At 35.6% G+C, this 27244-nt stretch overlaps 1 protein-coding gene across 1 annotated transcript; it reads left to right on the top strand.

The window, feature by feature from the left end:
- Nucleotides 1-3177: 3177 nt before the first annotated feature.
- On the top strand, nt 3178-26307 carry CLCA4 (chloride channel accessory 4; the record flags this gene model as incomplete). Its single annotated transcript, XM_007079248.2, has 14 exons — nt 3178-3333; nt 7320-7460; nt 7601-7748; nt 10530-10638; nt 12175-12352; nt 12681-12899; nt 14946-15173; nt 17255-17432; nt 18740-18846; nt 21295-21510; nt 22104-22371; nt 24215-24385; nt 25331-25564; nt 25916-26307. Coding segments are annotated over exons 1-14 (2745 nt in total), but the record flags the coding sequence as incomplete, so codon positions are not given.
- Nucleotides 26308-27244: the final 937 nt, after the last annotated feature.

The raw sequence follows: 27244 nt of genomic DNA on the forward strand, positions 1-27244 counted from the left end.
TAAGATCCTAAATGCACAACCAAACTGTTAATACTGCATAATAGAAAATCAGTATTCAAATCTAGAATCAATCATTATTCAAATTTTACCATTTTCCTTTTGGGGTTAAGATCTGAAAACTAAACTTCACAAAAACTGTATTTAAAAGTTGAAGGTTTGGGGCGCCTGGGTGGCTCAGTTGGTTAAGCGTCCAACTTTGGCTCAGGTCATGATCTCGCGGTCCGTGGGTTCGAGCCCCGCATCAGGCTCTGTGCTGACAGCTCGGAGCCTGGAGCCTGTTTCAGATTCTGTGTCTCCCTCTCTCTGACCCTCCCCTGTTCATGCTCTGTCTCTCCCTGTCTCAAAACTAAATAAAACTTTAAAAAAAATAAATAAGAGTTGAAGGTTTTTATATATATGAAATGTTTTATACACACCAAACTGATGATTTCACAGACATTACTGTCATAATGATACCAAGTTTTTTTCTTTTTTTCAAGTGAAACATGTATTAAGATTTAAACATATGTTTAAAAAAATTTAAACATATATTAAGAAAATTGTAGAATGGGTATATGAGCATGACAACAATCCTGAATGTGCATGGGTGAGATTAGGAAACCTAGTGTATGGTGGTTATCTCATTCTCTTTATTTTATTGTTATTTATTATTATTATTTTTCACTTGAAAAAAAGAAAAAAAACTTGGTATCATTATAACAGTAATATCTGTGAAATCATCAGTTTGGTATGTTGGATAACAACTAAATTTTTTCAAAGTTCCTTGTCTCAGTAATAGATAAGGAAACCCAACACTTAGGAATGCCTTAAGTGAGACTGTTTGCTTGAGCAGGATTTGATTTAGATGAATTTAGCAAAGTCCTTTCTGATTTGTGACCAGCCAGCTTCTGCCCAGAATGTCTGTTCAGGTTGGGTTGATGGAGACAGTGGCCCTTGGGGCTGGACCAGCCAACTGAAAAATCTCTAAGAGGCAGACTCGCAATGAACAGAGATGGCTATGGGATACTAGAGCAGCTTTCCACTTTCCTTTTTATGAAGAGTATTATAAATTCAGCAAGGGATATAGTTGGAAAATAAGTCAAGAGTGTACATTTGTCTCTAATTCCATGGGGGTCCTTTTTCAGGATCCCTGAATCATCACTCCTTTCTGTGCCACCAGGAATAAGTAGAGGGTGATTGTTACAAATACTCTTCTATTTTCATGGAGCTGTATGTGCCCAGTGCTTGTAGGGAGATTTTCCTAATTCCTGTGGCAAAGATGAAGCAGCTCTCTTCCAACCTAATAAACAGGAGTTTCCTGATTTTATTGAGAGAGTAATAGCACCTCCTCAAATATCACACAAATGTTAAAGGGGACCTGAGTGCTTCTGGTTTCTCCAACATTTCAAAGGTTTTGAACAAGCTTCTATTTAAGTATTGTGATATGTCATTATTTGGGGTTAAAATGATAACCATTTACTAATTCAGTCAGTCCATCAGTCAAAAACAATTTTCTGAGCACCAACTCCATGGGATGGGTGCATGCTTGGTTTGTTTGAAGACCCCAAGCTGGAATTCAGGGAGAGGTAGGGGGCAATAGAAGAGAGGTCAGCAAGGGAACCAGGGAAAGACTGCCTCAGATATATCTCTTGATGCTCAACCCCTACCGCCTCCAAGTAATCACATTTCCCTAGAGTTGCCAGTGTAACAGCTCCATCCTGTATCTTGTACAACATATTAATTTCATAAATGTAAAATTACCCCATAATATTCTTGAGGGAATGGAAGGATGGTATAGAATGCTGCCTAAGAGGTCAAAGTCTGGGCACGTGATAAAATGCCTCTCTTAAAGATGCTGTCTTTTGAGAATGCAACATGATTTCCTCCTACAGAAACTCTTAAAGATATTTTCAGGGAGCCTGGGTGGCTCAGTCGGTTAAGTGTCTGACTTCAGCTCAGGTCATGATCTTGCAGTTTGTGAGTTTGAGCCCCGCATAGGGGCTGTGCTGACAGCTTGGAGCCTGGAGCCTGCTTCAGATTCGGTGTCTCCCTCTCTCTCTGCCCCTCCACCACTCATGCTCTGTCTCTCTCCCTCTCAAAATAAACATAAAAAAAATGTATTTTCTGGTCTTCTATTTCTTGTTCTTTTTTGGTTTCTGATGAGTTCTGTTTCCTTTTGCTTTAGAATTAGACATTTTTTATTCATCTTTACAGTTCCAAAACTAACCCCTTTCTCCTTTTTAAAAGAAAAAATCTTATTATATTGTTTGCCTTATAAAATCATATTGCCTTATTGTGAAGTAATTAAATCCATGGGCTTTGGGGTAAGAATACAGTGTTCAGATCCTGACTCTGTCATTTGCTATGTATGTAATCTTGGCAAGTTACTGAAATTGTGTGCCTCAGTTTCCCCATGCATAAAATGAAGATTATATTCATACTTACCTTAGAGAGTTACAGTGAAAATTAAGAGAGAGAATCTCTGTCCTAGTAAGCACTAAATAAATGTTAACTATCAAAATTATTCATTCTGCTTCAATAATAATTAGCACATACCAGACTTTTTTGATATACTTATATAAAAACATTCTATTCATTGTTTACTAAACAGGATTTTTAAATATAATAACTATCAAATCTTCCTTAATTTGTCAAAGTCTTTAAATTTTTAAATTAAGTTTCAAGGCCATCTTACCTAATTTGGTGTTATTTATATTTAATAATCTTACATTCTCTTCAATTATTTATACTTTGGAAATAATCTAAATAATTATTAAGTCTCTCTGTAAAACTGAATAACAATCTTACCATTATTTTTTCTACTCATTTCATTATAAATTTTTTTTAACTTTTACATTGTACTGTACAGAAAATACAAGTTATATGTCTATATGTAGGAAATAAACCAGAATTAGAAAATATAAAAAAAAGTTCCAAGAGGAATATGTGTAATTTTTTAATAAAAAGATCAATCTCTTCTATGTTTTAGATCACTTTTATAATAACATACAATAAAATGATTACATAAACTGACATCAAACATTTTACATATGTAACATTGACCTTTATACAAGCAACGTCCCATTATCAGCTGACATTGATAAGGTTTAGGGCTATATATATGGAGAGAGAAACAAAGTAAAAGAAAAACCCTTTGAACAAACCAACTTTGGGGCCAGGAATGCTTTGACAAGAACAATGGGGTTATTAGATTTTGTCTTCCTCTTAGTCCTATACCTGCTGCAGGGGTCCAATACTTCCCTTGTTCAGCTGAATAACAATGGCTATGAAGGCATTATCATCGCTATAGACCCTCATGTGCCAGAAGATGGAAAAATAATTGAAGAGATAAAGGTAAGAAAAAAATTGGATTTCTTCTGTTTGAATTGTGGAGAAGAAAAAAGTTAGTAGTTAATTATTATGGAAACTTCTGAATGCTACAGGAAGTTTAAAAGCAGCATGGTACAGTGAAGACAATACCGGAGTGGCAGAGGGAATGGAAAGTTTTAATAGAGTTCTACCCTGTCTCACCATAAGACCAAAGACAGGGCACAGGGCCTTCCTGATCCTCAGTTTCTTCATCTGTAAATGAACAGTTGGACTCATCTGTTCTTTAAACAATTATTTAATGAATACTTATGACATGTCAGGGAGTGACAACAGTGAACAATTCCTTACCCTCGTGCAGTACACATTCTTTTTAGATGATATAGATAATAAAAACACGTAAAAGTATAGCAGGTCAGATGGTAATAGGTTTCCATGAAGTAAAAAAAATCAACATATTGGGATAGGCAGTGTTGGAGCTGGGTGGGAGGAGAATGTTCATTACTATTTCATGTAGGGCAGTCAGGAAAGACCTCACTGTTGATGTAGACATCTGAGCGGAGACCTGAGATGAGTGAGGGAAGAACCCATTGAAAACCTCGGGGAGGGAACAGTAGGTAAAGCAAACATGCTTGAAGTGACCATCAGGAGGTGATGAACAGGAAGAAGGGTGGGAGAGCCCAACATGGAGACATAGAGGACCCAGACCACTGGAAAGACTTGAGCTTTTACTTCTGAGTGCCATGGGAATCCACGAAAGGGTTCTGAGCAGAGGAGGAGTGTGCTCTCTCATGCATGTTCTGGGATCACTCTGACTGCAGTATTGAAGAAATTCTGTAGAGGGCTTACACTTGTCACTCATCCTACATAAGTTTCATTGCAGCACAGAGATGTGGTGCAGGTAGGAAGCAGTTGCAGGTGAGAAGTAATGATGATGAAGGACAGGGATATTGTGGTAGAGATCATTAAAGTGGTATGATGAACATATTCTGAGGGTATTATAGACAAATTTGCTGATAGTTTAGATGGGGGGTGGGGAGGTGGAGAGGAGGAGGGAAAATAGAAGTCAAAGAAGACTCCAAGGCTTTTGGCCTGAACACTTGGAAGGATGGAATTATCATCAGTTGAAAAGGTAGACTGTAAGTGAAAATAATGTGGCAGATGGGAGATCAGGAGTTAGTTTGAGGCGTTTTGAATTTGAGATGCTTATTAGATACACACATAGATATAGATAAGAATCTGAATTCAAGGGGAAAAACTGGCTGGAGATAAAAACTGGGGACTCATCAGCATGTAGACAAGATTTAAAGCCATGGTAATAAATGAGTTCACTATAAAGTGCAGATGGAGAAGAGAAAGGCTCCAAGCCTAAAAGGAGAAATGTGATTTCTAAAGTTTCTACCAACTGTAACATTTCATGCAATAGAAATTGGTGTTAACAGCCGTGCAAATCAGCTCTCCTGACATCAACATTTACTAATTCCTTACATTCAGTTCCTCTAGTACTGTGTCCTTAGGCTCACTGATTTGGCCTTTTACATGTGTGTTGCTATCCATTAGAGACTGATGGGCTGGACCTGGGTGGTGAGATGGTGATTCTGTGGCTGCCATTTATCATTCACTCTGAATAAACTCTTGCAGAATAGCAGTGTTCATTTGTTGATACCTTTTGAATTCCAGGGGGATATAAAAATTCTTTTACTGAAGAACACAGGCTTCAATAGCAGTTCATTCTAGATAGGGTTGACCGTGTCTCAGCTAATTCTGCATGATGGCTTCTTAGTGTTCAGGAAGAATCAGTTTCAAACTTTTCTGACCATCAGAAGTCAGTATTTGGAAAAATTACTTTGCAGTGGCAAAAAAAATATTAAAATGTCCTCTATCAAACACCACAAGTAAAAGTTCAACTATTAGTAGATATGCCTAGATTACACAATGTTTCCTGACATTCTCCCAGCCCTCTGAACAGTCCTTGCATTTATATTACCAGGCAACCTTGTAAAATTCTCTCATCCACATTATACAGAAGAAAAAACTGGTATTTGTAGAGTAAATATTTTTTTCTGAGATCACATTAAATAGCACAATTAGAGCTGAGATCCAACCCATGGGATTTGAAGGCTGACAGATGTGGGTTTGAGTTCTGGCTTGTACAAGATGACAAAAATTACTCTTTTTTTTGTAACTAGTGAATCAACTTGTAGATATAACCTTACTCTGGGGATACCATCTGACCATAATAACATTCATGCTGAATTAACTCACAATTCATAACCTGAGATGTTAACTGTCACCTTTCCTTATTCCTTTTATTCATGTGTCTTTTTGGTTTGAAAGTACTTATTTTTTGAAATATTGATAATATTAATCATCTTTGATCCAACTAGGATATTATAGGAATTCTGAGATGGAATTTAGAAGGAATGTTACAGAAATTTTCCTTGGAAAGCCTATGAGAATCATTATTAGCTACCCTAGTATGCCCTAGGGGATCATAGTCATCTGACATAGGATCTACGAAATCCCTCAATGACCTCAGAACATACCACTACCCAAGGCAGATGCATAGAGCTATGGAAACTACAAAGTAAATGGAATCCCTTGGAGTTGTAGAATGCACAACCTACACAAACGTAGCAACCCTACTTTTCAAATACTCACCACAATTCAAATCACCCTATATATTTTTATCTCATAGAAACATAGATAGTCGTCACTTGAAGCAAAATGTGACAACTGGTGAGATCTGAATATTAAAAAAAAAAAAAAAAGGAGGAAAGCCATCCTTAGAGAAAAGCTGCTTTAGGCCAGTAATTTCCAATCTACTTTAAGAGATCTCTGAAGCCCTTTTACTAACTCCTAGCCAGTTCTTTGGGTCTTCAGTTCTGTGCACTCTGGCTTCTGACTGATCCATGGCTCTAAACCCAATTAGTTTGCTGATCTATTTAATGTATTGAGTAAGCACACTGGACTCTTCAAGAGAACAAGATACAAAGTCCTGGGATTCCTGAAGAAGAAAAATTCTATTGTGGGCTTATGTCAAGTCAGGAAGCATCATGGAGGAAAAGAGCCCACCATGAAGGAAACAACACTGCAGACTGGAATGCTGCCGACAAGATGAAGAGTTTGACATTTTCATCTAGCACCCAATATCCTTCAATTATTCAGTAGTTTTGATTATGCAGAACAGATCTCCATTAAGAAGCATTCATCCATTTCCCCCATTAGACAGTGAGTTCTAGAAAGGGACCATCTCCCTTATTAATCATTATACCTTTGGGTTCAGGATACTGAACAGTATAAAGTGATACTATTTTTATCTTGTTGGCAGAGCATCAAGCTCTGTCTATGATTTACAAAGCTCTGCATCTCCTATGAATTTTGCTATCACTCCACTCCCCAGTTCCCAATCCAACTGTCTCTCCTGGGGGTTGGGAGTATAATAAAAAACCTCTCCCTAAGATCCATTGCTACAGACTGTTCTCCTCAGCTTGCATCAGCTAAGGCTGCTCTGTAATGAGACTTATTAACAGTGATGATATCAGACAGTTTTATGACCGTCTACGTGTACAGCACTTTATAACTCATTTCATGTTTATGTTAATTCTAAAGAAAGGTTGTAATAGTCCATTTAAGAGATGAAGAAACTGAGCTTCGGAGTGTTAAACTGTCCAACCTCTATTGCCCAGAAGGTACTAATACCAATATTGGAACCCAGTAGATGACTCTGAAGTCTGTGTCTTTGTCATTTTATGTAATTTCTTTTAACACTCAAGAGAAGCAATTGCCCTTTGATGAAGGGTTACAGAAAATTCAAAGCCTGTGATGTGTAAGATTAACATATAATTTTGGACTGACAGGTGGCAGAACTGGAACTCTGAGGCAGAGACCTGCTCCCTAGTCAGTTGCTTTGTGTGTCCACTCTTAAATTGGGAAATGCCGGTGATGAAACTCTGCCCATTTGGTCCATTGCTACTTGGCCATACTCACATTTTTTTTTCCTTTAACAATAGGGTATGGTGACTACAGCTTCTACTTACCTGTTTGAAGCCACAGAAAAAAGATTTTTTTTCAAAAATGTATCAATACTAATTCCTAACAGCTGGAAGGAAAACTCACAATACAAGAGGCCAAAACATGAAAGCTACAAACACGTAAGAGTCAAAAAGCTTCTTTTAAAAAATTGTATTTTCTGGTGATCCCCAGTTTTTCAGCACATTGATTGTCTTAGAGCGTTTAAGACTGTTATCATTTCTATTTCTGATGTTTTAAAAATATTTTTAAACATTCTCAGGCCGATGTTTTAGTTGCACCACCTGCCCTCCCAGGTAGAGATGAACCATATACCAGACAGTTCACAGCCTGTGAAGAAAAAGGAGAATACATTCATTTCACCCCTGACTTTGTACTTGGAAAAAAACAAAATGAATATGGACCATCAGGTAGGAATTTTTGTTAGAATACATGTGTTGCAAATGACTCTAACAAGCATCTTTGTATCCAGGTTATGGATGTGTCCAAGCCTTGGAGCCAGAGTCTCTAAATTCAAATAGTGACTTACCAATTGTGTGTGACCTTGGACAAATGACCTAGTTTCTCTGTTCTTATTTCCTATAATACAGTAAATAAAAGTTTCCTGTCTTGTAGAATTGTTGTGAACACTGAGTTAGATACTCAGTACAACATCAACAGAAATTTGAACACAGGGCAATAATAAAATTTTTAGGGTGTACTTTTTAGATTTAATTTTTTTCAGTTCTCCACAGCTGGATATTAATCAATCATAAGCCATGGAAGTCCTCCATGGAAGACTGATGTATGGCAAGCTGAAAAGAGCCAGGATGTCAGTTTCTGGCCAAGAGAAAACATTCATAGGCTGTTAGTTGCTGATATTATTAAGCAACCTATTTGGCTAAACCAGGTGAACATGTCTATAAGTGATTATTTTTACCTAGATCAAGGACAATTTCATCTAGTTCTATCTAAAAGTTAAAAATCATTGTTTCAAATGAACTAAAGTATATTGTTTTGCATTTAAAAAATGCAAATCATTGTTAAAGGAAGATCAAACTCACATGCCACTACTAAGTGAAAACCTACCTAAATCCACATACCCCACAATCTCTCTCTCCCACTGCCCTTCCAATGAGCACACATTAAGTCTCTTGTTTCTGTCAAACATTCAGCTAGCCCTGGTCCTCAGCACCTAGACCTATTCTCCACCCCAACTTGAAAGTTCCATCATCCCATACCATCCCATCCCAACCTAATCTTATCTCTCCCTCAAACTTTAGCCTGACCATGACTGTTCTCTTTGACACCTCTAATCCTTTGCACCTTTCTAAGATATACTCTCTTTCCTAGCTGGCATATCCAGCAAAATTAGTTATTTCAACTATAAGTATAAATACCTCAAATCCCTCACCATTCATATACTATGTTTCATTCAACTTGCCAAATCCTGTGTCCTGAGTTTCCAGCCAGTTTTCTTTGGCTTCTGTTAATGTACTTCCAAGACTATTAAAGAAAATTATAAAACTAATGATATCATTATATAAGCAGATTTCCCAAGCTCAGGGAAGCCCTCAAAGTTATGCAACAATATTTGTACTTGTCTCTTCTTGGCTTCCTTTCTCCTTCCCCATAGCAGCTGTTCTAAAACTTCTACCATTTTTCCCAAGATCTCTAACTACCCTTTTCAATCACATCAACAGATGTCTTGATTGAGAAAATAGAGCCCTATAGTCAAGCTAATTAACATATCATCTCCTCACATAGTTCCCTACCCTTCCTTTCCCTTTTATTTCATGTTTGTGGTGATAGCACCTGAAATCTACTCTCTTAGCAAATTATAGTGGGCATGAGAGAGAGGCTTTTTCCTTCTAATGTTTCCATTTGCCTAGAAAACCTTAAGCCAGTGTTTTTATAGTTCAATGCATAGAGTAGTAACTTAAGGATCTTGTTAATATGCAGATTCTGATTCAGTAGATCTAAAGTTGGTCTACGATTCTACATTTCTTGTTAGCTGCCAGGTGATGCTGATGCTTCTGGTCCAATGAACATATTTTGAGTAGTAAGGACTTAAAGAAGAAATGTGACTTTTGCATAATTCTGACACTTCCCCTCTATGTTTAGATCTCCTGAGTTAATTTGAGTTAGAGAAATACACATGGTAGCAGAACAAACATATTTCTGAATTCCTCTTCTCCGTTGCTATTTCCTCTGAAGTTTTTCCTAATATTGCTAAAACTGAAATCTACTTGTTTCTCCTTCCAGCATTTCAAGCTATGGATTTACCTTTATTCTTCCATTTACCCTAAAATCCTTAGCAGAAAAAAAAAATTTTTTTAATTCCAAATCCCTCTCTTTGAGCTTTTCCTAGTCAAAGACTACATCTTATTCATCTTTGTATGTCCTAGTACCTAGTACTTCGCATATCTAGTGCCTAGAGCCTAGTACTTTGTATTTTCTAGTAATAACATATGCTAAATATGTATAATTAATAATAATTATTTTCACATAATCAATGCTTTATGTGTTAAGTACTATAAATTAATCACTTTATTTGGACATCCCCCCAAATTATCTATGGTCTATAGCAGTGTTTTTCAACGCTTTTTTTTTATTATCCACTCCCTCAAGAGAATTTATAGACTTTTTTTTAACTTTATTTATTTATTTTGAAAGGGAGGGAGGGGCAGAGAGAAAGGGAAAGAGAAAATCCTAAGCAGGTTCCACGCAGTCAGCACAGACTCGGACCCAGGGCTTGAACTCACGAACTGTGAGATTAGACCAGAGCTGAAATCAAGAGTTGGACACTCAACTGACTGAGCCATTCACATCTTTTAACTAATCACATCCTAGTGAAATATTAATACCAAAGATATGTTATATATCCATTTATGGTTTGGTAAAAGCAAGCTTTGTAGCGCTAAAAACCATTGTAACAACTAAGACTTTTTGCCCCCCAAAAGCCAAAGCTCAGACTATTTTGCTCATAGCATACATATCATAAATGTTTTCTTGATGTAACATGTTGTGTAATAAAAACATAATATACTATATAATGTAATGCAACATGTTTTTTATAAATAAAAATACAAATGTTAGCAGTTATTTAAAACCTAAATATAACTTTTTGACTGAAACAGTTTGTTAAAATATTTGAGGGACAAATTTTGTCACTTGAATTATGATCATATATTTGAAATATTTTCCTACAGATAGACTGCTTGTCCATGAGTGGGCCCATCTCCGCTGGGGAGTATTTGATGAGTACAATGAAGATGAGCCTTTCTACAGTGCTAAGTCAAAGAAAATTGAAGCAACAAGGTATGAACATTGAACTTTTCTTAATTACTCCAGGCTATATTTTCTTATTTTCCTTAGTTTTATTTCTTTTAAATGCCAATAATTTTTTTATCCCGATGCAGATAATAGATGCTATATCACAAAACAGTGTGTCTGTTTCTTTGTTTTTGTTTTTGTTTTGTTTTTAGAAGATGTACCTTAAAGTAGCTGATTTTCCATTCAAAATACACATAACTTCAAGAGCATTTGGTAGCGATTTGGCATATTTTTATACCTCTCTACCATAGCTGCCAGAACTCATTTGTGCTGGAGTTGTACTCTGTGTAAAGGGTTGTATAGTATATGGCAAATCAAAATAATTTATACTACACAAGAATGAAAAAAGTGATTAAAATAGTGGTAAATGTAAGCTCAATAAGAAATCAACTTTCAAAGGGCCAATCAAGGATTTCTTGGGTTTTGTAAAATTCATTTAAAAATACCAATCTAACAACACAGTTAATAATAGACAATCCTGTTAGTTCTAAGATCAATAGAGCAAAATGGTTGTTGGTTATTGGTTTAAAATTAGATGCCATCAGCTTACTCAATCTTAGATGCCCTGCAAGGTCTGTGGACTTATCAAAAATGCACAAATTGAAAGATACTTGATTTCATTGAAGTCCCTTCCTTTGCCCATTTGCTTCACCAGTTGCAGCACACATATTTAAGGAGTATTACATTGATTACATTTGTTTACACCATATTCCCCCTAAATGTCTAGTCTCTGCTAAAGAATATTCATCATGGTTGTTAATGTAGATAACATTATGTTCATGGAGTTCTGGGGAGTAAGAGGCATACACATATTTAGGAGACTCTAAATAACTGAATGAAATCTAGTAATTGCTTCTTAAATTTGAAATGGAAACACATTGAAAAGATGGGATAATATTCACATTCCAGCATATTTATTGTAATCACTGCTACCTGTGGCCAATTCCATGCAATAAAACATACGTCTAAAATAACCCCACCAGTAGTGACTACTGTCCTAGGCAGTACCTTAGTCTTTCCTTCAAGCCACATTTTGCTTTAGATAAAAATGCTCCTTGAAAAAACAAAATATTTGTAGCTATGCCACATCCCATTCTTTTGGAGATATTTTCTTTGAGAAGAATCTTACAAAGAACTTCAAGCTAAGGTGGCACCAAGAGTAAGTGTTTTCACAAGTTGCCGTGTCCAGATGCCTGCAGTGCATTTATCATCACAAGGCCACCAGAAGAGATATTTGGAAAAGGGGACTCCCCAGCCATTGGGATTAACAGGCAGCAACTTTAATCCCAACAGGGAACTCAGCCATTACATATACTAGACATCCCACTTAAAATTTCTTTCTGCAATTTCTTGAAAAACAGGTAACTGCTCTGATAGGAACACTTAAATGTTGCTGCCAAAAACAAGATGTGTGCGGTACATAAATAAGAACAAACAAAACCTTGATGGAAAGATTACTTGATATTTTCAAAAATTTTTATTGTTAAGTTGCCTCAAAGACTAACTATTATATATTTTCAGATGTTCGACAGGTATTACTGGTATAAATAGAGTTTATAAGTGTCAAGGGAACAGTTGTACAACTAGAGGATGCAGAATTGATTCTAAGACAAAACTGTATGAAAAAGATTGTCAATTCTTCCCTGATAAAGATCAAACTGAAAAGGCATCCATAATGTTTATGCAAGGTATTAATTCTGTAAGTATGCCAATTGTGAGTTCAGAGCATATATATTCAAAGGATATGTTATCAAGTTTACAAAATACCTGTGCAGGTTTCCTGAGAGATTAGATATATTAATATAGAGTTCTTTAAACATTAACTGGCACATAGTAAGCACTCAACTAGTGTTACCTGTTATTACAATTATTCAAAATGCATATTACTATTATATGATTCCTCAGTGAATCTTCTTTCATTAAATAAACAACATGTTTGCCAAGAACATTTTTTATTTTTCAGATTTGTAGTTGAATTTTTAAATACATTGTATGTAAAGGTTTTTTTCATTTTATTAATCTTTTAGGTTGTTGAATTCTGTAATAAAAAAACCCATAACCAAGAAGCTCCAAGCCTACAAAACAAAATGTGCAATTCCAGAAGTACATGGGAGGTGATCAGCAATTCTGAGGACTTTAAGAACACAACATCTATGGTGGCACCACCCCCTCCACCTGTCTTCTCATTGCTGAAGATCAGAGAAAGAATTGTGTGCTTAGTTCTTGATAAGTCTGGAAGCATGAATGTAAGTCTGTGGGCCCATTTGTTCCTGGATATAGGGACATGAAAGTGATTGAATAGCTGAGAATACTCTAAACACTACCTGCTTGTTCTAAATTGCATGGTGGCATAAATACTGTTACCTCCTATGATCATGATCTCAAGAGTGGCAGTGAATATTGTAATGAAAAAGTGTGGCAATGGAGTTAAAAAGATCTAACCCAATATCCAACCCCAGAAAATGGAGAGTTTATTGAGGAGTACTTTTAAATCCTTTAGTAAAGCCTTAGTTAGAAGATCAGTACTAAAGATTTTTAATATGGACATTCTTTCTAACCTTGTCTCTGTTATCTACTGGAAATCCTTAACAGACATAAGGAGAGAGTAGATTGGGGCCTCTGAACTCCATTCCAAGTCAAGGAACAAAATCAACCAGGAGAACTGTTAACATGCTTTTACCTTATTTGCATCATCTATATAAATGACCCCTTTATGCTCGAAGCCACAGACCAAAAGTACCACCATAATAAAGATACAGTCAGATTCAGCCATTTATTCCCTCTACTATCATTCAAGGAATGGAAGGCATTGTGCCAGGGTCTAGGAGTACAAACTCACATCCTTGAAGAATTCACTGCTGAATAGAGAAAATGTTCTCTCCCTTTCCATTACCTGGCTAACTCATACATATTGTTCAAGTTTGGTAGAGGCACCCATTTCCTCCAGGAGAAGATGGGCTGGGCTTCTAGACTGGACTAATGGGTCTTCTGCTGGTTTCCCGTAATGACCTGTGCAAACCTCTATTACTATATATCATATTGTAATTACACGTTTCTCTCCCACTAGACTGGGAGCTCCTCTAGGACTTAAAACAGTGTCTTACTCATCTTTGCATCCCTGTTACCTAAAATAGTGTTTATCTCGTATAAGCACTCAATAAATAATTGTTGAAATGGACTACAAATGAGCAAACATAATGTGATAAGGCACCCAGAAGGATGTCACATTAGAAGCAGAACAGAGCACGCTGAAGATCAAGGTGAATGTCTCCAACAAACCACTCAGTTGAATGGTTACTGAAAAGCACAGAAGATGGTGCAGCTGAATGAAATAATCCTCAATAGCAAGTTTCAGAAAGAACATCAGAATGCTAGACACCTATACATAGAAGTGTTCTAGGAAGTGTTGCTGAGGAGAGATAGAGTTCCTTATTAGGAAAAGATGAGCAGCCTCCTTTGGACAAGATGCGGGTAAAGCTAAGTTTAAAGGTAAAACAAAGTGGTAGAGAGAGAGCCCTCAAAGATGGAAATGTAAGAGAAGTTTTTCACTGTGGGTTGGTTCTAGAGAGTTCAGAGGGAAATTTGGATGTGTGTTGGGGGGAGGTTTCACAGATCAGTTGGTGTTGAGGAACTGGAAAAGACAAACGTACGAAGAGGCTTACATTGAGCATTCACCTAGGAAAGAGGGATGTGAGTTTTAATGAGTTGTCAAAGAACCAATTCCAATTAATCCATTGGTGGGGAAGTGGTGGGGAGAGGTTAGAAGCAGAAGAGGTAAGGCGGGGAGGGTGGTAGGGACTGGGCCTCTCAAAATATAGCTGCAGCTTGAGTAAGTTTCATCTTTTGGGATGTCCCCAAGTGGATAGGGAGACTTCCATTTCTAGATGGAGTCCATGATAAGTCTGGTTTGATACTGTGGGACCTGGGGAGTGGTTTCATCTTGATACAACTGGAACAGAGGATCTCAGGAGTTATTAGGCAGTCTCTAAGTGGTAAGTCATCACCTCACAATTGCAAGCCAACCCCCACCCTACCCTCCACCTCTAATTTGGGTGCTTAGCAGCCAAGAATCAGCTCTAGCTAAAGCCTATGTTCCTTACTATACCATATGTGTTCCATAATACAACAATATTTTTCAATTTTATCAATTAAAAGAAAATTGCCTTCTTTAATAATACCAATTACCATTGATAAAAAATCAATGACAAATTTTATTCACTCATTTTGTGTGATCTGCAATTATTTTCCAATTGAAAACCCCTTGGTTGTTTTCTTGATTTTTTTTTATTCAGAGTTTTAATCGCCTAAATCGAATGAACCAAGCAGCAAAACACTTCCTGCTGCAGACCATTGAAAATGGATCCTGGGTGGGGATGGTGCACTTTGATAGTAGTGCCAATGTGAAAAGTAATCTAATCCAAATAATAAGCAGCAAAGAAAGAAACAAGCTCTTGGAGAGCTTACCTACAGCAGCTAATGGAGGAACTTCCATCTGTGCCGGAATTAAATCAGCATTTCAGGTGAAAATCATATTGCAAATATAGTTTGTTCTTTTTTAAAAAATTAAAGTATAACTGACATCCAATATCGTATTAGTTTCAGAGTGATTTGATATTTTTATACATTATGAAATGATCGCCATGACAAGTCTAGTTACTACCTAACATCATACAAAGTTATTACAATATTGGTAGCTATATTCCCTATGCTGTACATTATATCTCCATCACTTATTTACTTTATAACTGCAATTGGGTACCTTTTAATACCCCTTACCTAGTTTCTTTCTTTTTTTATGATTAGGACATTTTTATGTCAAATGCTGCCACACATACTTGCTGCCTAATATTAACATGACTAATCCTAAGAAGTGCAGGATGAACTAAGCCCATAGAAAAAAATTCATTTAATGATTTTTAATGGATCAGTAAATCAATAAATAAATGGATGAATAACTGACTATTAAAATGCCACTAGAGTATAATCCCAATGAGGTCAGGGACTTTTTCTGTCTTGGTACACCATGCAGTAGTCAGTGCTCAATAAGTATTAAATAAATACGTGTGCTTGGTCAACAAAACTCAATTTTTTTAGACAATGAAGCAAGTTATATGGTATGATTCCATTTTGGGCCAATCTTCATTTCAGTTTCTGTGACATTAAGTTGGGGAAAACTGATGTTTATTAAAGTAGATGTAGCAGGGGCCGTTAGTCATAGGGTCAGGAAGTAACATCAGAGTACTGGCTCTACTACTTACTAAGTGATCTTGGGTAAAGTTTTCAGTCTCTTTGGATTCCCAGTGCCTTATCTATGGAATATAGGAAAACAAGAATGCCTACCTCATAGGACTATTATGAAGGTTAAATGAAATACTACATTTATGTATGTAGAACAATATCTTTTATAGAGAGTAAATATATATATTTCACAAATGCCATAATAATGAACAAGGTCATATACATTTGGATAAAAATAAGATTCACAAATATATTATATATTTCACCCAAACATGCAGGGGGAATGTGATGGGGATGCTGTATAAATGCAATGAATGTATTAAAGAATTTCCTATTTTTAGTGTGATTTTAATGTATGTCAAAGCATATTTCACATATATTACAACATATATTAGCCATCATTTGTCTAAAAACATGCAAAAAATTGAAATGAAGCTGGTCCCTTTGTTCCCTGACGCCAGCTTTATTACAAGTATCTAAATTCCAAACCCTCTTCTACAAATCTACACACACCTCCACTCCGAATTCACGAAAGCCACTGATAATCTGTCTTTTGTTTCCCTTTGGTATGGACTCAGTTTCTCAAAATGGTGTACCAAGAATCCACTACGAATTAAAGCTGTCAGAGATGAAATATAGTTGCTATCCTGGGATAAATTCTTTTTATCCTCTCTTATAGGCACCTAGATTCAGAACTGTGAGTTTCAAACTGTTTGGCTTCATAATAAATGGGTTCAAACCACAAATAGAACTCAATTTAAATAAATATAATCCATGTATTCTCTAAGCACCACCAATACTCTTAGTCTTGTGCTCTTTACTATTAGAAGTAAAACAAAAGTTATATAACAAGATCCCTAACCTTGACCTGCTTAGAACTTTCTATATCTTTTCTTTATATTAAAGGTTCCCTAATTTGGAATCATTAACTTTTTTAAAATGTTGAGGTGGAGTTTTAATGCATCTAGCTGTATATGCAACAGACTTTATACACTAATGGTTTGTTAGAGGGCAGTCCAGTCAGAGAAAACAGAGACATATTTAATGCCACATTCTGCAATTATATTTTTGATGTCTGGTTGACCTGAGTCCTCAGACTGAGATGGCATTATTATTTAATCCAAATAGAATTTTCCACAGCCCTGCACCCACATAACTTCATTTGAGCAAGCATTCCCGAGGCAGATAGACAGAAAATAAAATCATGTTTATGTTCGCCTAAAAATTGTTGATTACAGAATCTGATTTTAAAAGAGAAGCTATCTCTTCTGCACACTTTTAATTTCTTTGCACATTTTTTCTAATATCCCATAAGTCTTTTGATCTTGGAACACTTATAATTATGCTGTCATTATATTTGCAGGTAGTTAGAGAAATTCACCCCCAAATAGATGGATCTGAAATTGTCCTGCTGACTGATGGGGAGGATAACTCTGCAAAGAATTGTATTGATGAAGTGAAACAAAGTGGAGCTATCATTCATCTGATTGCTTTGGGACCATCTGCTGATAAAGCAGTCATAGAGATGAGCGCTTTAACAGGTGAAATATGATCTATATATTATTGTCCTTTGACAGCAATGTGTAAGTGTAAAGGCTAACAACTGAACAATTTCTCTCAAGCTCTTGCCCTGTGGGTGCTATGCCAAGACCTTGGAACCAGAGTCAAACTAGACCTGCTCTCTGTTCTCAAGGTGCTCACAGTCCAGCTGGCTGAAGAGACAAACAAAACTTCTAATCAGATAGCATAATCAGATAGCATCCCTCCATGACAGGAGAAATATATAGAAATAAAGCACAATGTGAGCAGGGGAAGCCATTAATTCTCCCAGGGTTGTACAGAGTCAGAGAAAGAAGGCATGAGAGATGAGGTGACTTCTGAGCTGGGCCATGAACAAGGTGTTTACTTCTTCTGAAGAAAGGAGTGAGAAAAGATGATCAGGTCATGAGCAAAAAAAATCACGTTGGAATGACAGTGTAAGGCACATGGAGAGATACTGGGAAATCCATGAAACCAGAGCAGAGGCTTTAGGGTAGGGTTGGGGAGCAGATGGGATTAACAGAAGCTCAGGCTGAATAAATCTAAATAACAACAAAATTTCTAGATGAACTACAGGGAAGATGCTATCTTAGATATAGAGACATATAATGAAAATAGACCAGATGTTTCAGTGCCTTCTTAAATGTAGTAGAATAAACAAAACCTGTAATATTATGAATATCAATTATTATATTGGGTTGAATTCTAATGCTACCAAATACATACTTGCTTTTTAATGCTTAGTTGTACAAATTCCCATTATTTCAAAGTACTTTCGTGACCATTGTAAAATTTATTTCTGTCCCAAGTGTCCCTCTAAAGTAATGCTTTTTTTGAACTTTTCTCTATTGCTTACCATTTTTCTGTCTCTCCATTGCCAGTTATTGTTAGGATACCTCAATATGACAGCTCTTTAAGCTTTCTAAACTGATTCTGACACACTTTGGTTGAAAAATCTGAAAGCCAGAATTGTTATAACTATCTTAAATAAAAGTGAATAATGACTCTAAAGGGCTGTGAGATCTATGAACTTTAATACATGGAACTGTAACATCTTCTTTCATATTCTATGAATATTTCATGCATTCCAGCCAGGAATATTTCTATCAGTGACGTATAAAGGCAGCTTACATTTTCTAGTTATGACAGCTTTAAATTAATATTTCATTGTTAATCTTTACGCATGACTGATTTTGTTCTATTTTAATAATACATACTGAAAGTATGATTTTGTTTATCCTATTACGTTATTAATGTGGTAAGTATGTAATTTCTAGAAAGAAACCTATTTAATGTATTTACATTTTAGGAGGAAACCATTTTTTTGCTTCAGATGAAGCCCAGAACAATGGCCTCATTGATGCTTTTGGGGCCCTTGCATCAGGAAACACTGATCTTTCCCAACAGCCTCTTCAGGTCAGAGAATCCACCCCTCAGATTTTGGTGTTTACACTTAGCCATAACAAAGAGAAATAATTCAGTTGTTAAAAGATTTGATTCCTATATTTTTCTCAAAGTAAATTTTTAATTAAAATTAAAATCTCAGTATGAAATAGAAGTTATTCTTTAGATATGGCCAAATTAAGTAATGAAGTAGCAGATATACTTTTTCTTTTTCTTTTCCTATAGAGCTTGGTTAAGGGATAACATCAAAACTGAATACTGTTAACTTTTCTGCCAAAAATAGATTTTGTCCAATAATGTAGCATCCATTTTGCTATAAATGCATTAAAAAATTCCATTCTTCCAAGATTTCCCCCGCCCTTCACTGCTGTAAAATAGATTTGAATTAGATGAATTCACTCAAGAATCTGGTTTGGAGATGGAAGCGATGTATCTTGGAAATAATTTATCAGAAAAAAGAAAGTGAATAACTATTGCATATCTACAAATTTAGGGCTTATCTTACTTCTTCAACCACTTTTTTCACTGGCTTTTTATTTTATTCTTCTGTCTTCTGAATGCCACTTCTTTTCTCATTTGCGTATCAATAACACTACCATTTTCTGTATTTAGATTGAAAAGTTTTTACACCTTTCTTCATTCTTAATTCATGTACCATGTAAAATGTCAGCATAGCCTGTTTCTTTCAAAATATTTTTTACAAAATTCTGTTTCTATCAATATCCATTCCCACCAAGTGCGTATCACTTGTATTCCATCTTACAGCTCATCAAGTCACTGCCCACCATCAACTTGCCATGATCACCTAGACAAACCTAGTTTCCTCTACTCTTCAACAATGAAGAGCGAGAAGGTATAGGATTCAGAGTTAAGATAATATGTGCTGATTGGTTTGGAGGTTAGGTTTGCAGCTTTGCCCTGAAAACAGTTTAAAAATTCATCTGAGATCTAGCTTGGTGGTGTATGGAGAATAAAATGATGGAGAATAATGTACATTTCTGAAAGTTTCCATCTGTATGACTGAGAAAATGATGACAAAATTGACACGTAAAAAGGGAGAACTGATTTTGAGGATATTATTTTCTGCTCTGTTTTAACCTTAGACTTTGAGGGGCTGGTGGGACATTAAATGGAATGTTCCAAAGGAATTTTAAAATATAAAAGTAGAATGTGGGAAATCATCCAGAAAAGAGACATTTGCATGCAGGATATGCTTAAAGTTTCGAGAATGGTTTTATAAATAATATGGAAGGGGCAGAAAGATCTGCATCCCTCACTCAAAAAGTGTATAGTTTAAGTAGAGAAATAACAAAAAGAAAACACATTTTTGAAAGATTAACCTCAATTTGTCTTGGGAGAGAAGCGTGAGAACAGTTAGAGGTATGTTGCGATAATCTGAGTAGATGAGAACTTGGATTTGGATGGTGGCAGTTAGAATACAGAGAAAAGGCTGCATCTCACTCTTTACTCAGTTATTTTCCCCTAGTACTACTCTGTAGCCAAAGCTTTCTAATTTTCTTAGACTTTCCTGAAAGTCTCTCTCATTCAGATTTAACTTAATAATAATACATGGTCTACTCAAAGCCATGTCCACTTAACACAGAACTGAGATTTTTGTGATTGCAATGATGTTGCAGTGGTAGAATTCATTCCCCTCTATAAGCACTGGTGTGAGAGGATTTTTGGTTTAAAAGACTGGTTTAGAATAGAAATGAGATTTCCCATCATTCCTGAAATGACACATTTTAGAAAGTACTTTCTTGATCCGTGGATAAACTTGGCTTTCCTTGACTGAGAACTATCCACAAAGACTTGAAAAACTTTCTTTGAAGCTCTTCTCAGAGAAAGGTCCTATCTTTCACATCTCTTCTCAGGATTCCAATCTTTGTAAACAGTTTGCCCTCTTTCTACTCCTCTTGGAATGTTTACTGTCCAGTGCTACTCACTCTATCATGTGTGAAAATTATTTCAAGATTTCACATCAGGAAAATAGCCCTGTTTGCTTCTCTCATAGTTTGCTAATCTTGATTTTCTCCGTTGAGGCCCCCTTTTACTGTATTTCTATTCAAATACTCTAGCCACAACCAATAAGTATTTTTTAGGTCATCATGAAGATGGATAAACTTAGGGTGATACACGCACACCCTATAGCTAATTCTTCTCTTCTGTGTCCTCCAAGACAATTGGGGAAAAAAATAACAGGGCCATATCTCCAACTATAAAACCCATTCTCCTGCTTTAATGACTTTATTATACCCTGTCCTTCCCTCAGACTCTATATTTCTACACTTTCTGATGACAACTGTCACATCCCAATCAGCTTTCAGAGATCACAAGCCTAAGGTAGTATGCCCTACATAAGCTTGTTCTCAGGCCAGAAATTAAAAACTACATTAAAAATGAAAACAGAAAAAATTACTCTCTTCTCCAGTAATTAATTTTTAAAATATATTTAAACAGCTTGAAAGTAAAGGATTAACACTCAACAATAATCCCTGGATGAACGGCACTGTAATAATTGATAGCACTGTGGGAAAGGACACATTCGTTCTCATCACATGGGCCAGACAGTCTCCCATTATTTCTCTCTGGGACCCCAGTGGAACACCAGTGAGAAATTTCACAGTGGACACAGTTTCCAAAATGGCCTATCTCAGTATTCCAGGAACTGCAAAGGTAAGCAATCAGCTTTTAGACTTCCTTGCAAATTTGTTTTGGTAGCTGAAAATACATTGTTTACTATCACAACAATAGGTGTCAATACTTGTATCATCTTCAAATTTACAATAAAATAAAATGTACTTTCTATGCCTGTGTGGTCCTGAAAATTATGGAGGCAGGAAAAAGAAAGAACATATGCATTAAGAGAAAGAGAAGAGAAAAAATGAGGTAGGCTAAGAATAACTTTGAAGAAGCAATGTAGAGAGAATGTGTGCAATTTGGTGTGTAGATAGCTATTCAGTCATTCCTGATTAGCACGACCAGATCTTAGAATCTGTGGACTCTGAGGTCAAAGAATAAGGCTAAGACCAAAGCAAACTTTCCCAAACTTATTTTTCCTAGCTGACATTTCCCAAAGTTTAGACACCATGCATGACAACGGCCAGGATACCCTATCTAAACTGCCTCAATTCTCATCCTTTTACCTTCAAAATTGTCAAAACTTGTTTATTCTGTAACATATTTATAAAATGTATTTAAGAGTTGGACAATGAAAACACAGAAAAGCTTGATCTTGGATATTTAATATATTTCCATTGAATTTTTAGGTGGGTGTTTGGACATACAGTCTTCAAGCCAAAGCAAACCCAGAAACATTGACTATGACAGTAAATTCTCAGGCAGCAAATTCTTCTGTGCCTCCAATCACAGTGAATGCTAAAATGAATAAAGACACAAACAGTTTTCCCAGCCCAATGATTGTTTATGCAGAAGTTCTACAAGGGCATGTACCAATTCTTGGAGCCAATGTGACTGCTTTCATTGAATCAAGTAACGGAAAAATAGAAGTTTTGGAACTTTTGGATAACGGTGCAGGTAACTCACAGGTTTTTGTGAATAAGCCTGTAATTTTATAACTCAGGATATGTTATGGGTCCCTATAATATTGTGGGGCAGTGGGACAGACTCCAGAAGAACTGATGCAGATTATGGATGAACAGCAGAACCAGTAGGAAATTCTATCCACATAAAACCTACAAAGTACTTAGCAAGTGTCCTGCACATAGTATGCACTCAATAAATGTTATTTACTGTCATTATTATTTTTCATCTGGACAACCAATATCTGTTACTCATCAAGAACATCTCATTCAGGAGACTGAAAACAGCATCAAGAATTCTGAGCAAGTTTCTTAGTTGCACATCATCAGAAAGTCTAGCCAGAGTGAGTGAAGCACAAGCAGCCAGATGGGATTAAATGGTAGAACTTGAGCCCCTGGCAGAGACGGAAGAACAGGCAAGAATAATTCCCAACAGCTGGAAAAAATGCAACATACAGTCTTGGGAACTAAGGTCCAAGGGCAAGTAGAACAGCCAAACAGACAAGAGATATCACCAGAGATCAGATGCCAGGTCTGAATGGCAGGAAACAAGATACAGAGTTGGCCATGCCGTGGTCTATATGGGTGAATAGTACCTTTTTCCTAGACTCTGGATTGTCCTGGAAACTGATCCTTCTTTTGAAAGGACCATAAGCAAGGAAATTACCATATCAATAACTTCCTGAGTTGTCAGAATTTTCTAACAGTGTCTTGCAATGTCAGTCAATATATAATCAACCAGGGTTTGCCCTGTAAAAATTTATAAGGTAAAATTGTTCTTTGGTGCACCTCAGTGCCTTCATCTGATATAATAATATTTTCCTCAACTATTTCCTGACTTTTCCTTTTCCTAAACCCTCCCAAGCTACATTAAAAGTTAAAGCATCTTGTTTCATTTCTAAAGGTTTTACCAGATGGCTACTTAGCTAATTTGGAATGCCTTTACCTAAGAAGGTATTGGTGATAAACAATGACTTGGAGCAGGGGTTCTCAAACTTTAGCATGCAAAGGAATCACCTGAGGGGCTTGTTATAACACAGAATGCTAGGCCCTTCCATAGAAGGTCTAAGTAATTGGCATTCCTAATATGATCAAGAGACATGCACATGGTGCTCATCCAAGGACCTCAACTGAAGAACCTTTATCTTAGAGTGTTAAACCCCCTGAGAAATTTGTCTGTAATTTAATGAATAACTCTAGTACTGGTGATATCAGACATAAACTTATGATACAATATTCCTGAGCTCCCCAAATGTTTATTATAATAATAGATGGGGTTTTCCACTATCAGACCAGAGAGTTAATGGATCATAGAACAAGAGGAGAGGATACAACACACACACACACACATACACACACACAAAGAGTGGTTGAAGAGAAGTCAAAATAAGTAATTTTTAGGTAAACATACTGAGAATTAAATTGTTATGTCAAGATACATTTTTTTAGTGTGAATCCTTTTGCTTTTAACAGGAGATGACATAATTATGTGTTTAGGTAAAGTAAGAACTGCAAGAAAACCATTTGGCTAAAACATGGTAAGAAGAGTACTAAAATAATCGGCATAGAAGTTGATAAAGTAAAGGTACTTATTTTATATATATATATTTATATATATATATATATTTATATATATAAATATATATATAAAAGATATATCAATTAAAGAAGATACTGGTTTGTAAAGCATAATAGAACTATTCCCCAGTGAGTCAATCACAAAATAGAGAGCCTAATCAAGGGGATATGCTTATAAAGTCCATATGCTTGGCTTAGAAAATGCATACATTTTTCTTTTTCTTCACAGTAATATTTTATTCCTTCATTTTTATAATAAGGTGCTGATTCTTTCAAGAATGATGGGGTGTACTCCAGATATTTTATAGCTTATTCAGAAAATGGCAGATATAGCTTAAAAGTACGGGCTTATAGAGGAGCAAATGTGACCACACAAAACTTAAGGCGTCCACTGAATAGAGCCGCACATATACCAGGATGGGTAGTGGATGGTGAGTAATGATATCTTATATCTGGTTTGAATAATTGTAGTTAACATGATTAAGGCTTCAAACACTTTACAACTCAAGTACAGCTTTTCCTATTTCTGAAATGAAGTTCTCAGTCATACTGTGTTTGCCTCCAAATTATGCTAAGCTTTTTACAGTGTCTGGCATCTAGTAAGCACTCAACAAATGTCAGCCATTATTATATTAGTTTGGAGCACCTTACCTATATTAACAACAATATGTCAAATTTCTAACTCAGATAAAGAAAACATGCTAATGTGTTATGTACCTAAGCACAAGCTAGTGGCAGAATTTATTCTTCAGTTCACATAGATACTGGATTCAGTTCACAAAAACACCTAAATGAGTAAACACTTATTTTGATGTTTTGTTAAGTCAAAAGGGAAACTGTGTAGAGTAAGGTGATGATAAGGATTAAGTATGCATTCTTTGTCAGCTTTCCTTCAGTCCATTCCTTACCTTGTGACTTTTAGGGGTTCTCTGTTGGCAACTGGAATATAACTTGAACTATTATTCCTTAGCACTTGTAGCAGAGAGCAAGGGAAAAACCTGCCTCAAGCATTTGAAAGGGAAACAGTAAAAATTTACCCAGGTTCATTCCTAGCTTGGAGATAATTTGAGAAATAAAGCAGTTCTTTTTTTTAAGGGCACATATTGAATTATATAACATTATTCCCATTCAGTGCAGCCTTAATTCCAAGCGATATGTTATATAATTCTATCCTACAATATCGTAGTCAGGAATGCTAAAGAAAAAAAATTCTGCCACCAATTGGATGCCTATGACTTTGTCACCAAACTTAGTAAAATGTGATTGTGTATATGTATGAAAAGGGAGCAGGGGGATGTAGGATGAGGAATTCAATTCATTGAGTTCTAAAAATACTAGTAGAGATTTGCCATTAAATATAGCAAATTTTAATGCAGGGAAAATTGAAGGGAATCCACCAAGAGTTGAAATTGATGAAGATACTCACACAACCTTGGAGAGTTTCACCAGAACAGCATCTGGAGGTGCATTTGTAGTTTCAAATATTTCAAAACTTCCCTTGCCTGATCTGTACCCACCAAGTCAAATCACAGATCTTGAGGCCACACTTAATGGAGATGAGATCAATTTAACATGGACAGCACCAGGAGATAATTTTGATGTTGGAAAAGGTAAGGATGAAGTGACATGTAGTGTTAAGTGAAAGGTGCTCTTTGCAAAAGCAAGGGTATAAAGGTGGGTGGGAGGAGAACAATTTTTAATTGACTACTCAGTGAAGTATTAATTTTATAATCTGATATTTTCAAATCAATCAAACATGGCACATTTTAACCCGGTCCCACTTTTCAAACAATGAAGATAGTATTTAGCATATCAGAATTAAGCTCTCATAGAAAAATTAGTAAGGTTTTGGCTATACGTATAAGCTTTGCATAACTAAACATTTTGAGGAGAATAGATAAAAAGGAATTTAACATTATATGCTCTAGTTTCTGAACTACATGTAATTTTTTTTTTCTTAGTTCAGCGGTATATTATAAGAATAAGTGGAAGTATTCTGGATCTAAGAGACAATTTTGACAATGCTCTCCAAGTAAACACTACTGATCTGTTACCAAATGAAGCCAACTCTAAAGAAACCTTTGCATTTAAACAGGGAAATATCTCAGAAGAAAATGCAACTCACATCTTTATTGCCATTCAAAGTGTGGATAAAAGCAATTTGACATCAAAACTATCCAACATTGCACAAGTAGCTTTGTTTATTCCTCAAGCAGAACCAGGTCCTGATGAAAGTCCTCCAAATCCTAGTCCTGATGAAAATCAGTCTAATTCCAGGGTTAACATTGTTATTTTGGTGTTGTTAGTGGTTGGATCTGTGGCAATTGTTAGTACTATTATAGGTGCCACCATTTATATATTAAAAAAGAAAAAAAATTCAAGAAGACCTAGAATAGGATTTTAAAAAACATCAACAGCAAAACTTAAGGATATTTCTGAATTTTTAAATTCATTTTGTGTGACTACGAATTCATAAAAATAATTTTAAGAGTTCTAGAAGGGATACCTGGATTAACTATAAACATGCAGGGGTACTTAGAAAATTATAGGTCAATATTAAAGGTTAAACTTTTTATTTACAAATTATTTTTCATAAAAAATGAATAAAGATCCTTTTTCATATTGATACCTGATATTCATATTGATTATTTGATACAAAAGTTTTCTAGAATGATAATTCAAATTCCATCAAGCAGTTAAGATTATCTATTTCAGTAGTCAAAATACAGATATAAGAGCAAATAAACAATATTTGAGAAAAAATGAATTTGGTCTTGGTACTTTTAAGTATAAATTGATGTTATTACTTTCATCTAAAGTCTCCACTTATATATTACTATATACAACATGAACAAGATCGTTGACATGGAAGATAATAGCAAAAAACTCAGTTACCATCTGTCAATCATAGTTTTTCCTAATTTCAGCTCAATATAATAATATGTATATATACTATATGTCATCTCCCTTTTCACTTAAAAAGTCATGCCTACCTACTGTGTAATTTTCTTTTATTATAGGAAAGAATTACTGGATTGCCCTTGTTTTCAGATACAGAAAGAAAATTAAATATTTTAAACCATAATGTTTTAATTATTACTCAAAGTTACAGCCTAAAATTCACAACCATAGTAATAAATGAGATCAATTAAATTAAATCAATTAAAGAGAGTATGTAGATTGAAAAAGAGCAGGTTCACATGGTAGGCCATGGCCAGGACAGCCTGAGACCCTAATGATGCAAACAAAATGGGACATAAAGTACCTATTCTCTTGAATAGAAATTCTTT

The sequence above is a fragment of the Panthera tigris genome, chromosome C1, assembly GCF_018350195.1.
Source record: "Panthera tigris isolate Pti1 chromosome C1, P.tigris_Pti1_mat1.1, whole genome shotgun sequence".
Lineage (NCBI taxonomy): Eukaryota > Metazoa > Chordata > Mammalia > Carnivora > Felidae > Panthera > Panthera tigris.